The sequence below is a fragment of the Neltuma alba genome, unplaced genomic scaffold, assembly GCF_004799145.2.
Source record: "Neltuma alba isolate B1F8T4 unplaced genomic scaffold, ASM479914v2 tig00012583_pilon, whole genome shotgun sequence".
Lineage (NCBI taxonomy): Eukaryota > Viridiplantae > Streptophyta > Magnoliopsida > Fabales > Fabaceae > Neltuma > Neltuma alba.
The window spans coordinates 15,812-29,814 of NW_021637035.1; the positions used below are offsets into that span (position 1 = coordinate 15,812).

A 14,003-nucleotide genomic window follows, 5' to 3' on the forward strand; every position below is an offset into this window, starting at 1 on the left:
TAAATTCCCAAACCACGTAGCTTAGATTCTTTCACTGTTAGATTGGTCAAAAATCTTAATTTATTGAATTAATGGGTAAGATCTAAGCTTGAATTATTATGTTTCTTATTGTATGATTTTTCCTCTGAGGCTGGCGTTTTCGCCTTTTTAATTTTCAAAAAAGAGATGTTTTCAAAATGCGAATAATTTCAGTGAATTGTTGATCAATATTCAGAGTCTTATTATAACCCAGAAGAAAAGGAAAAACGCAAAATAGATTATTGACCAATGATCTCTGTACGTACAGAAGGGTGTAATGGTGAATCAAAGAGTTTACACAAACAGGAAAGTACAATAAAAATACAAAAGTAATAGTACACACGCCATGTTTGGTGGTCCTTTAATTTATTTTAAAAAGAAGCTAATCAACCTTTCAAGAAATCAGAGGCGCTGTAAGGACCAACGAGGAAATCCAATCCCACCGCAGTAAACAGATCTGCAAATTATAAAAAGCCAATTAACTGAAGAAACAATAAATAATTTCTTGAAGAGAAAAGAGATGAAGGAATCACACTCAAACATTTGCACCCATACATGATCACACGATGACATGGCTACCCTTCAGCATTCAGTAAATAAAGCATAGGGCTGGGCCAGCATTTTGACATATGTCAAAAGCAATATGCTTATGTTTTATATCTATAAAGCGTAAAATTATATTACGTCATAAAAATTAAAAGAACGGTAAAGAATAATGTGTGCGTTGATGTTACCAATGTGTTTTACCTTGAAAATCCATGTTGACGTCATCCGACCTGAAGGGCTGAAATTTTGATTGGAAATTGTGTTTGGCGTCCCATTCCAAACTGTTCCACCAATCTTTCTGTCCGCGGATAATTAGTTGTCTGGCAGAATTGGAATGAAGTGGTAGCCTTTTCAGATTTGGACATAGTCCTATAGTGATGGTTTTTAGGGAAGGAAAAGACAAGGCGGTCTTATGGATGCTCTGAAGCTTTGGCATTCCATACAGATATAGGTTTACAAGAGAAGAGAATACATAAGAAGAATCCTCATTCTCATCTTCCTTTATCACTTCCTCCACTGATGAGCAGTAGACAATGACAAGTAGTTGAAGCTGTGGAGCATGCTTGAGCCATGTGACATGTGTTAAGGAATCACAACCAGAGATAATCACGCTTTGAAGCATGCTTAGACAACAAGTGTCATCATAAATACCAGAATAATCTTTCAAACCAGATAATTCAAACAGACCCAATTGTTGGAGGTGATTCATTTTTGAAACGCATGCCAATAATAAAGGCATCTCAATGGTGTCCAAATCACGCAGGCGAAAAGCATATATACAATCTTGCAATTTGCCTGACTGAAGTAACTTGTTGAGGCCTTTTTCTGTTTCTATTGCAACCTTTATTTCCTCAATTTTTGGCAAAGATTCCACCTCCTCCAGGAATTCTCCCTCTGCTTCGCTATTTTCTCTAACTCCCCGCCGGCAAGCAACTCTCAACACTCTTAATTGTTGAAGACTTGATATCACTCCCAATAGAATACTTGCAATATCACCATCTCTCAAGAACAAATTGAGAACCTTCAAATTCTTCAAATTCTTCAAATACTTCAATTCCTTGGGACACTCAGATCCATCTATGTTTAAACAAAGATATTCCAATAGAACCAACTCACCAATTTCTGCAAGTTCACGTATATCAGGACAACGTAATTCTAACACCTTTAATTTGCTCATGCATTTGAGGTTTTGCAAATGTTGTATACCACAACGCCTCAACAATAATGTTACTAAATTGGGATAAGTTACAGGTGATACATGTTGTGCTTCCCTGTTCATAATTGAAATCCTCTCAACAATTTTCTGTTTTTCAACATTATCACGGGATGTTGTTATCGCATCTTCTTGTACAAGAACCCTTTTAATTCTTTTATTTTGGTCACAAGATAACCACAATGCCATCTCTCGAATCATATCATGCATCTTAAATGAACGACGCAAAACAACATCATCTTCAACACTCTCCAACAAGCAACAAAGCTTCAACTTTGCAATCACAGATTGACCATCATTGCGAATGTCTTGTATGCTTTTTGTCATATCTCTACAAATAAACCCCTCCCCTATCCATTTATCAATGATATCAGTGACCCAAATCTCATAGTCTTCTGGATATAATGCACAATACAAGAAACAGTTTCTATGAGTATCATCTGGCAACTGATCATAGCTCAACTTGAGGGTGGAAAAAACTTTTGTCTCCAAATCTGTAGTGGTCCATGGAGAACTTGTCAACTTATTTTTTGAGGACTCCCATGCTTTAACATCTTTCACACCAGCCATGGCACTTCCTAGCACAGTTAACGCAAGCGGCAGCCCTCTACACTCTGCTGCCATTTCTTTTGCTAAGACTTTGATCCTAGGGTGTGAGTTTAAAGTCTTCTCACCAACTTTCATATAAAATAACTCCAAAGCTTCTTTTTCATTCAAAAAGTCCACTTTGAATGACTCTTGAGCTTGCATTTTTTCACACACATCCTCCACTCGTGTTGTGAACAACACTTTGCACTCAAAGTTTGAATCTTCTGGATGTGGCACCCCCACCAAATTCAAGTCCAATCCCTTCCACACATCATCCAGTAATAAAGCAAATTTTATCTGCTTCAACACACCCAAAATCTTTGAAGATTTTTCTTCTTGATTATTGCAAGAACTCCAAGTAGCATTTCCAATTCCTACTGATTTTCTTATATTGTCCATGATTGCATCCAAGTTAAGCTCTTTGGATACCACCACCCAAATCACAAGAAAATCGGGCTTTCTCTCCCCAAGTTCATTGCTAATTTTCTTCAGTAAGTTGGTCTTTCCAATCCCTCCAGTTCCCCATAAACCTATGACACCAACATTATTTGCTTCAATACTACTCCATACCTGATGAAATATCAAATCTTGCCCCACTGTCTTATCAACAGGTATTTGACCAATTCCTTTACATGGTGGCTTGTGAGTAATTTGATAATCCTTACCAAACCTCTGTCCCTGGGTTGTTAGATCAGCTACTTCAGTGAGCATCTTGGCAACCTTCTTTCCCACCTTGTAGCTTGACTTGCAATTCTTGGGACAACATTTACTTAGGCATTTGTTTTGGATTTCTTGGGCTCCTTGATCTAGATTATCTTCTACTTCCTGTGAATACAAAATCATTTAGGTTGATATTTCTTTTCCCCTGTTTTTCTGAATCTTTACATGAACCAGTTAAGTACACTTTCATATCAAGTTTTGATATCGGGATAAGAAATTACATATCTTAATATAAATGAATGAATTTTTTTGGCCAAATATGAATGACAGTTTTTTTGACCGAAAAAGCTGAACGATATTGTTAAAGATTTTGGTTGGGGTTGCTTGGTTTCATTTTGGCAAAACAGCTTCTTTTCTTTTATAATTTTAAAAACGAAAAATAAAATACATATTTGAAAATGGTTTTTGAACGATAAAAAAATAAAATATGTTTTGTAAAAAAAAAAATCAGTTTAATATTTTATTATTTTTCTGTTCAACAAAATGATAGTAGAGGTAGAAGAGATTGTATTTTTATTAGGGTTAAAATATATTTAATACCCTAAAATATTTTATAAAGTGTATTCAGTATACTAAATATCCTAAAATATTTTAGATCACAAAAAAAGTAGAGTAATGTCGCCTTTCAATTAACATTCTACTAATGTTGGTTTTCTCCTTCTAAGAAAAAGCTTCCACCTCATATGAGCAACAAAAGTACGCTTTCTCTCTCTCTGCGCTCCCTCCCTCCATATATTTATTTCTACGTACTTTTCTTTTAACTAAATAATTGGACAACTTGTAATATGGATACTGATAAATCAATTTTTTATATACGCAATATGCACGCTTTCAAATTAAGTTTTAATTATGCTAATATAAGGTAATTTTGTTTACTTAATTATGGTCTTAAGAAAGATATCATCTTTATTTTACATCATATACCCATTAAAATAATTATTTAAAAAATAAAAAATAAATTAAATCTGTATCATCTAAATTGTACCTAGATTGTCCAGATATAATGAGCTTGGGGTACTCACCACTTTGATGAGCACTGAAATTAGTTCCGTTTTTATACTGTGATAAAATTTCAAATAAATTCAATATAATATGAGTTTCACACTTATCCGAAAAATTTTAAATGTGCTTAATTAGATGGGTTTGAACTAACACATTTAAATAAAATTATCATAAATTACTAGGCTAAGGAATTACGTAATTAACAACATCATTGATAGCTGAATATGGAAATTATCTAATTCATGAACAAAAAAAATTAAAGCAAATAAAAACACCACATACTAAATAAAGAAAAAAAAAGAATAAATGTAAAATGAAGAGTTCGTACCTTCTGAATGTTGTGGATACGTTGGAGCCAAAGATCGACTTCATGTGTCTTTTTCCCCTCTTCAGTGCGCTCAGCTTTTTCAATTCGTTTTTCCACATCCTTCTTTTTAGCTTCAAGCTCTTCCCATTTACTTTTCAGAGATTGCAGATTCTCTTCCAACTCACAAATAAACCCAGCTTCTTGTTTGGCGCAACCACACAAATACTTTGCAATATCCCATATGATATCTCCCACTTTCTCCATATTTGCTTCTCACTTTTGATCTTTCAGACGATGCTAAGCTCGCGTTCATCCAAAATCAAACAGAAAAATGCTAAAGTTAAAATTCTTTTCAATAAATATTTTTCCCTCAAAATGAAAGAACCCCACATGTTTGGGCTTACCTCATACACCAAGAGATTGCAATATTTATGAGTTTGCATGAGACAGTCGATGATGCAAATGGATAGGATTTGAAATGATGATGATAATCCTTTTATTTCTTTAATTTTGAAAAGTAAATTGCAGCATCTTATTCCTTACTTGATCCTTATTTTTCTTCGAGATAGACAATGATTTATTCTTATTGCTGCTTTGATTTCTTTCTTTTGCTTTTGTCTTTTCTCACATGAATGAACAAGTCAGGAATAAAGATCACCGTTCTCGAGTTGGAGCAATGAATCTTTTTGTTTTGAAATGTGAAAAGTACGTTTTCTATGGTTTTAAGTTTTGATTAGTGCTTGATTCTTAATTTGAAGTTTTGCTGCTCAGATCAGGTCAAGAATCAGAATTTTTAATTTGCACGGAGACGGACCAATGATATAGAAGGCATTGTTTTTATTCTTTGCCAACGATATCGAAAGGCATTGTTAATTGTTACATATATATATGTATATATATAATATACTTCTAAGCTTTTCAGCTCTAAATATTGAGATAAATAATTAAGTTAAAGATATTCCCACTCTATTATTGGTAATGGATTGATAATCATTTGACTCAATTTAAGAGACGAGAATCATACTACTTCCAACTTTTAATATAAGACTTAGTTAACTAATTTGAAGAAATTAAAAAGGTTACTAAATTATTTTGAATTATTTGTAGTTATTATTTTTCTAATTAATTTGCCTCACTTATAAATTGATATACAATATAATAACACAGATAAGAATTTTAAAAGGATCATATAACATATGCTATAATTAAGTAAAGTAGTAACTTTCTTAATTTCTCCAAATTAGTTAATTAAGTCTTATATTAAAAATCAGAGGTAGTAATATATTATTTTGGAAAGAATGACATTTAAATCTTGAAAGAATAAATTAATGACAATTGGATGCTTAAAAATTTTTTAAAAAATATTGAGCCATTTGAAAATAGGATTCCCAATTGCAAATTAAAAGTTATATTTCAAACTTAAATGTCCTATCTGCACCAATTAAAATTCTTCAGTTAGAAATCTAACTCTGTCATTTCTAATTGAATATTTCTTTAGTACTCCTTTGATCTTTAATATATGACTTAATTTGAGAGTTACTATTGATCATATAAATAAGATCTATTTTACATGTTTACCAATTTTTCTCAAGTTAACTCTATCAATACTCCCTCAACAATAATTAGGTAGGAGAGGAAGGAAGAGAATTAAAGAAAATGATTATGGTGTTTTGAAAAAAAAAATCATGTTAACTAATTTAACTAACATCCTTAATCTACTCAAATTAGTTAAATATGTCTTAAGGACTAGAAAAGTAGATAACTAGATGCATTTTCATATATAATCATGGTGACCAATGATAGCCACACTTTGAAGTATGGTTAGATGACAAGAATCTTCCAAACAGGACAATAAAGTAAGGATACTTTCGTCTTTTTAGACATAAAATTTTAGTCAAGGGGGTACAGTGATATTTCAAAGTTTTGAGAGGGGGGTTTGATTGATATTAATTGACTATTGAGGAGGTTTATTGAAATTCTCCCTGTATTATAAAACTGATGAACCAAGCAAGCGCTGCCGCATGCAAAATGTTGAGTGAGAGAGGGGTGAAAAATGGGCAAATCAATTAAGAGTTAGGAAATTTCATCTTTCATGCAACGGTCCACATCAAAGTATGCATAAATTATTGGAAACAGGAAACACGGCTGAATTACAAAAGCAAGAAATTAACTTAGAAACGAAAAAAGAAGGGTGGGAAACAAAATTATCTTACTATGTATTATTAGAAAGACATGATACGGTTTGAAGAGCTTGAACAAATCTCAACGGAAACAAGATTCTGGGAAAGAATCTTTATTTTTTACTGTAAAAGGTTCGAGTTTCAATCCAAAAAGAATATCAATAATCAACATTTTTAGTACCAATATTACCACCTAGAATTTAAACGATCAATCATATCATTAGCTCAGTTTTCTACTTTCAAAATGGGACAAGCCTATCGAGGTGAGAATCCTCAGAAGAATGCTATATGTAAGATTACAAAATGTAAATTGTAAACTGACCCTATGCTATACTGGTATACCGTTATACCACAATCAAGATGACCAAAGTCGGCATTCTACCAGGAAATGAGAACAATCGATCTCCACAATCTCAACATTGGCCTCCGTGACTGAAACCTGCATATTTAAATTCAATTAAACAAAAATGATAATGGAAACTGACAAAAAAAATCATTTGAGTTCCACGTAGCCATCTAAAGACACGCAATGCATATATCAGCTCGATACACAAATGCAATGATGTAGTGTTGTCAAGGACTATATCCATATGTTCTATTTTTTTTGTCCTAAACGTAAGACTCATTTATATAAGATCTACTTTGTAAGTTAATTTCTTCATTAAAATGGATTTTATATTAAAGACTGAAGGTAATATATTAAATATTGACCAGCACATAGTAATATATTCCAGTGAGACAAAACAATACGATTACATATTATGATCCATTATTATTTTATTGAAGTTGGAGTCCTTTTTAGTTGATGAAAACATATTTAAGACTCTCCGTGTTAGGTAAGCAAGCAGTACCAGATCCTGGCTGAAATTTTTTCAATGAATACAAAGATGCATGATCAGGATATTCAAGTGGAATCCAATATAGTGTTTTATCTTATTCTTACCTCATATACATCCACTATAGCTGGAACCGATTGTCTTGATGAGACCTAGTGATGTGGAGTGAGCACTGTCAACAAAAGAGAAAACAAAGTTAAGACTGAAGAAGCAACGAATCCTTCCCTATTAAAATAGAAATAGGTATGCCTTTATGATAAATAAACATCGTTTAAAGGTCAATAATCTAATGAGTGGATTACAAGACGCTATAAAGGTAACAGTAGCAAGCAGTTAGGGAAGAAAATAAAAGGCCTGTTCAGGAGAAATTTAATTTAACTAAATGATGACAGAATTATTATGGATGGATCCAGAGTTTCATGAATGTACAATATGATCAAGGCAGAGAAAAGCACTTGAGTGGACTATAAAAAGTTAGTCAAAGCCCGATTAAAAACTTTTTGAAGATATAATTTCTAACCACGGAAATATCTTGATTTAAACCTGATCTTAGAGAGCAGCTAGATCTACAAAAAAATATTTAGCATCAGTCAAATCCAGTTGGTTGATTACCCTCAAAAAGTTTTTGATTAAATGCAGTAATGCACATTTAGCAGCCAACTGTTCCTTATCCCAAGCCAAATAGTTGCAAAAATTTATGAAAAATCAAATCAGAGTTATTTATAGTTGAGTAGTGGTTCCCCACTCTTCATCAGCCCCGTTGCCATTGACGAGTACTGCACCATCTGAAGAATCAGCATCCACCACAACTGCCTCCTCTCCATTCTGTTCCTCCTACTTTTCCTCTGCGTTGAGCTCTTCTTCATTCTGTTCAATCAACTGCAACAAAATGGCAACTAATTACACAAAACAACACTCTAAGGCCAACTCTTAACATTTTTGGAAATCTACAGTTTTACACAACAAAAATAAAAAACAGAAAGAAACACCTCTTATCTGGTTCATGAATTTTATTTTATTTTTGTGAACTGATTCATGTGAGGTTATATCTTTAAATAGCATACCTCATGATTAGAATCTCCATTCTCACGAAGCTCTTCCCCTTCTTCAACCTGCATGCTTCTGAAAGCGTTGACAAGGGTAAGACATGACTTTCGAGCATGTTTGGCATACTCTGCAAGAGGGTAATCGCCCCTCATATACCAGGAAAAGAAAATACAAAGAAAGATTCAATGTAGTTCTTATTATTCTGAAATGCTTTGAATGAGAGGTAACACAAACAAAACATTGAAATTGAGCACTCTCACATTCTAACCTTGTCCCTACAGCTTTAGCTTCAACAGCAATCGCAACTTGCCAATCTTCAAACAAATTAGGAAACTCTTCAAGATCAGCCAATGACTCGGCAGCTTTGGGGCTAACGGCTAACCTGCGATGAAAGCATTGACATATATACCTATGAAATACATTAGTTATCTTTAATCAATTCTTCCGTTAAGATGACAAGCCTCCTTGTAAGGGTGCCTGAGAATAAATTCTACACACAATAACAAATGTCATCCAGGCAGTCTTAGTGCACTAAAAGTATGATACATTTGAAGTAGAATTACCCTATGGAGATCTTTTCTCCAAATTGCTAAAATCTCTGAGACCTTGCTTGGGAGATAAGACCGTGCCATTAAAGCAGCTTCAGGAATCCGATTGCTGCAAAGGCACAAGAGAGTTATGTAAAACCAAATTTTAGTCCAACCTATTTCTTACTTGTGTTACTGCTTTATGGAAGCAAAACGGCATAACTAAAGAAGATTACCTCTCTACCAACAGTTGAAGGCAGTCTTCAAGTTTACCCAACATGAACACGCAAAGGAATGCGACATTGTTCTTCCCTCGCTCTTTAGCACGGGTTGCAAGATTTGATATTCCCTCAGCATCTCCTAAAGAAGAATGTAGCAGTAACAATCCACTCAAGTCCATTGCATTCCCTGAACATTCTTCAGCCATTTCTAACTGCAAGACCATAAAATACAGTGAGTTGCGGTAAAACTGAAATTCCCAACAAGGATCATACATGTTAATTATACATTAGAATGAGATCTAAAACTAAAGCATCTGAACACAACTTGTCAATAGAAATTTCACCCAAACTACCTTCATTTGGTCCTAACTGCTTGCTCTGTAACTTCTTATAGCCTAGAAGGCTCAATAAGGCATACAGAGGCATCATAATGTTCAGAAGCACATTATAAAAACTGAATTTGTTTGAACCTTTTTAAGAGAGGATCACTTTTCTAAAATCTAATAATGCTTGTTTAAGCTTTTAGAAGTAGCCAGAATCTCTAAAACAAAAAAAAAAAAAGCGCTTGTTTTTGGTTATTTTGCGCAGCTACCTTGAGTAGGTTCTGAAAATAATCAGATATAGTAAATGGGAGGGAAAGTTCATGAAAATACAAAGATATGATAAAATTTGAAAATCACTAAATGCTAAATCATTTCCACAAACAGAAAGAGACGAAGATATCATAAAATCTGAAAATTACAAATCATAAATCATTTTTTAATGATTAAAACCAAGTGCAAAATAGTTTGCTTTTTATAAAATCCCTAGGCAATAGATCACTTCTCACAATGCCGCATTAAACAAACAAGGCCTTAAAAATGCAGTTTACCCAAGCATTGGAGATAAAACAGTGCCAACTCTTTTCACTAAAAAAACACCTTTCCAGCAAACATAGCCAACTCTACCAGCTGCTTCCATTTAGACTCACTTTGCACTTCTCCTGCAGTACTCTACAAAAAGAATATGAGAGTTATATTAATCAAAATATAAACTGATTTCTTCCATGAAAGCAAGCAAATCTAGTACCCAACTTAACAATTTTGCATGTTTATAGATAATATGATTGTATGCATATTACATGAACTTACCTTTGCCACCTCCAGTCTCCCGAGCTGCATGGCTAATTCAAATCTGTAGTCAGGATGAGTTGCCACTTCAAGAGCATCCTCTGTGGAAATAATAAGGACCGTGTGGCATATACAACATTATTTTGCATGAAAGTAAGGAAAATGTAGCAGCAGATTATACAAGCTTGTTATCGAGGTTTGGAATCATTAAAGCATGGAAAGCAAAAATATGATAATGTACAGAATTGATACTACATATTCACATAAGAGACGTTTCTATTAATGAGAAAACAGTATTACTTGGGTCAAAATTTTTGCAATCACACATAACATGCACTTGCAGTTTCTAGCAATGTGGGAAATGTACTTAGGGGATTAGCATGTACATCCATGTTGCTCAAAAGACTTTTAAGGGGGGCAAAAATTGAGAATGTCTGCACTGAGTTGCAGAAAGTGAAGCGTAAAGCGTTGTTTTGTCATTATTTGCTTTTACATAGTTCTATGAAGCAAGATTGTGTTACTTAAAGCGTTTTTCTTTTCCTAAATCAATGTAATTTCTCACACAGACAAAAATGGAAATTGTTTATCCCCCAGCAACACCAAAAAAAAAAAACTACTATGGTGCTCTTTCGAAATTGAAGGAAGAACTTCAATGGCTCTACTCAAATCATATCACCAATCATTACAAGAGTCCTGTACTCAATCAAGCTCAAAAGCAATGTGTATGCCATGACGCTAGAGAAAATAAAAAATAAGTAGCAATAGTCAATATCGCTGCTAGCTGTGCCTCTAAATAACAAAACAGAAAAAAGAAAAACGGTGAACTAACTTGAACTCTTTGTCTATCAGATAGACCCGACTTTGGCTAGCAAGATATCCCAACAAGTACAAAGGGCGATCTAAGTGAAAGATTGTAGTAACCTAATTCATAATTTTAAACACAAAGGCTTAATAAGATTCATGAAGTTTCAAACGAAGACATGCACTTCTTTCAAGCATAGAAGGGGCAAAAACTTAATACCTCGTAGCCAACACAGTAATTAAGCCTCCAAGAGGAATTGCTGTAAATAAAACAATCTCCAACCCAGGTGCCTGTCCTAACTCGTTCGTTTATTTCATGAAGGAGCTCAAATGCATCTTGCCCCCTAGCTCGTCGACAGGTCTTCCACCATCCAAATATGAGGCAACTATATCACGCTGCAATGTTGAATGTTACCATGTTTATAGTGCCTTGTGTCAAAGTATTCCAAATATATTGGGACAATGTTCTTCAAAGAAAGGAAGCTATCATAATAAAATAATTAAGTAATCAGATTATCATAATCCTCACATTGTAGTTCAGAATGTAGAATGATGTATTACTAGCAATTGTCATTAGATCACCACTGTCAGCCCAGTAGACGTTCTGTCACCAGAAAATAAACAAACAAAATAAAACTATAAATAGAAGAAGGGAGGAACAAAACAGAAATTGTTCATCATATAATGTAAGCTATAGATTAACCTGCATTCAATCCAATCATAAAAGCAAATGAAATCATTTGAGCACATTGCTAATAAGGTCCCGCCAAATATTCGTTCAGCAGAAAAAGTTGGCTGAATACTCTTCTTTTCCTGGAATTCATTCGAAAAAAAAAAAAGTTTCATTTGGCAAATATCTGACATGATTACTCTTTAAATTTTCAAATAAAACGAAGAGCTGAAACCACCACAGGAAATGTACTGGTACCATTGGCAACAGAAGCAGACATGCTTGTCATATTGTTCAGCCATAATGGTTCACTTGAAATAAAAAATAGCCAGCTTAATTTTATCAAGACCTCCTCATTGGAAGCAGCACGGGAATTGAAGAATCTAGTTTCCTTTCGTCATTTTAGAAATTAGCAACAAATTATTTGTTCCTACCATCTTACTTAAGGAATCACAAACCTGGAAATTTTTTGTGAAAATTTTTATCTTTGATGTACTTTCTCTGACAGCATATTCTCCGTCTGAAGACCAAACAATTTCCAGTGCAGAACCAAATGACCTATTTCTCCATGCCATTGAAATGCATATAATATACTCATCATCTCCACATACAACAACAAACCTCCCATTTGGATTGTTCCTTAAACTCTGAAATGATATTAGTGGATCACAAGTTAATCACAACATACACAGAGAAACTGCACATGAAAAGCAATCAACCTAAAGCTCATTTCTGTCAACACAACACCACTTTCATCGCCCTTGAAGTACAATGTCTAACATCAAATAATATAGCCTGTATATGGTTGCACCAATTCTTACTTGTACCGAGAATCCCAGATGGCATTCATACCATAGATCTAGACAAAACTGTCCGAGGAAATAATTATACAGAGAGGCCGTCACCCTTGTACTAGTATCTAATTAAGAGAATACAGTTCTGTATTCTCCTCTGATCACTCCTTGATTATTCGTTGAAGTCATTTTATAACAGAATGATGATTTTAATTTTTTTTTCTAAAAAAAAGCTGAGAAGCATCTCGAAAGAATGCAGTCTAATATAAAATAATGATTCCTACTCAATTGTGGGTAGAGATCACAGGTGCCCAACTCCTTAACAGCCAAAGTTAATCTTTCTCCATTAGTAACCTGAGAAGCAAAGTAATTGTATGCCACTCAGAGATAAAATTTTCCATAGCCAACTAACATTTCAAGAGCGTAATAAGTATGTTTTATCGAAAGTAAAAATAATCAATTTAAGTCATAATGAAGCTTCATGTTGCATAGTCAAAAGACAACTCTGTATCAAATGTATTCAAACTTGAAATGGCAAACATTTCATTAAAAGAAAAAAAAAAAGTGAAGGATACAAGGTCTAATTTTTCAAAAGAACACTTGGGCTTCAAAAGAAAAATCCAGGTCAATGAAACAGGGTCAAAGAAGGAGATGGGTTGGTGATATATGGACCCAATTTTGCAGTTATTCCTTGCTATGAATCATAAGGGGGAAAAGGGCAAATTAAAGGACTCTTGCAATCAGGTTGCATAAGACTCAATGCAAAGCCGCAGACTTTATGCAACATCACTACATCTGCAAAAACCAGAACCATTAAAATCAATGGGAATTGCATGACTCCAAGGATTCCTGTGAATTAACTCAGGCAAACAAGATTTCATATATAATTTAATATTCTAAAATTTTAAGTTCAAGTGATATTGAATCATACAAATCAAATCAGAAATAAAGTAAGCATAATAATCGTGCTTTTTAATTTTTCTTCACATATTCTGAAAAAGTTTAGGGTAAAAATGAACCCAAACCTCTAGATCTGCTCCTACACACTCTTTAACTCCGTATCAATTTTATTGTGTTTAGCGCAAATAATTTTCCCACTAGTGTCCATGCTGGCCACAGGCTCTTCCCGGCCCAGTTTGACCATAATAGTTTCCTCGTCATAGCCAAGCACAACCCTGTGGATGAAGAAGTTTGAAATTCTATAGATTAAATATATTTATAAAAAATATGTTTATAAAAAAAACAATAAGATACATATCCTATAAGTTCTCATACTTTCCTCTTTTTTCTAAAAGCAAAAAATTTTACTTTTCCCAAAACCATAGTTTTGGAGCCAAAACCATGGTTTTGACTCAAAACCATGGTTTTGTTTTTATTAGGGTGTTTGGGAGATTTTTTTCCAAACCATGGTTTGGGTTGGAACC

At 33.8% G+C, this 14,003-nt stretch overlaps 1 protein-coding gene and 1 pseudogene across 1 annotated transcript; both read right to left on the reverse strand.

Moving 5' to 3' along the window:
• Positions 1–404: 404 nt before the first annotated feature.
• On the reverse strand, positions 405–4,658 carry LOC114728938 (probable disease resistance protein At5g63020). Its single transcript, XM_028915886.1, has 3 exons — positions 4,416–4,658; positions 766–3,190; positions 405–475 (listed from the first exon to the last, which is right to left on the reverse strand). The coding sequence occupies exons 1-3, from the start codon at positions 4,656–4,658 to the stop codon at positions 405–407; spliced, it is 2,739 nt and encodes a 912-aa protein (XP_028771719.1).
• Positions 4,659–8,130: 3,472 nt separating this feature from the next.
• Positions 8,131–13,754, reverse strand: LOC114728939 (coatomer subunit beta'-2-like; annotated as a pseudogene).
• Between the last annotated feature and the right edge of the window lie 249 nt (positions 13,755–14,003).

Excerpts from the sequence above, each read along its gene's own strand:
- LOC114728938 (XM_028915886.1), bottom strand. The coding sequence starts at position 4,658 with ATGGAGAAAGTGGGAGATATCATATGGGATATTGCAAAGTATTTGTGT. Across the intron at positions 3,191-4,415 it reads GTATCCACAACATTCAGAAG|GAAGTAGAAGATAATCTAGA; the intron begins GTACGAACTCTT and ends TTGTATTCACAG. Across the intron at positions 476-765 it reads CGTCAACATGGATTTTCAAG|ATCTGTTTACTGCGGTGGGA; the intron begins GTAAAACACATT and ends TATAATTTGCAG.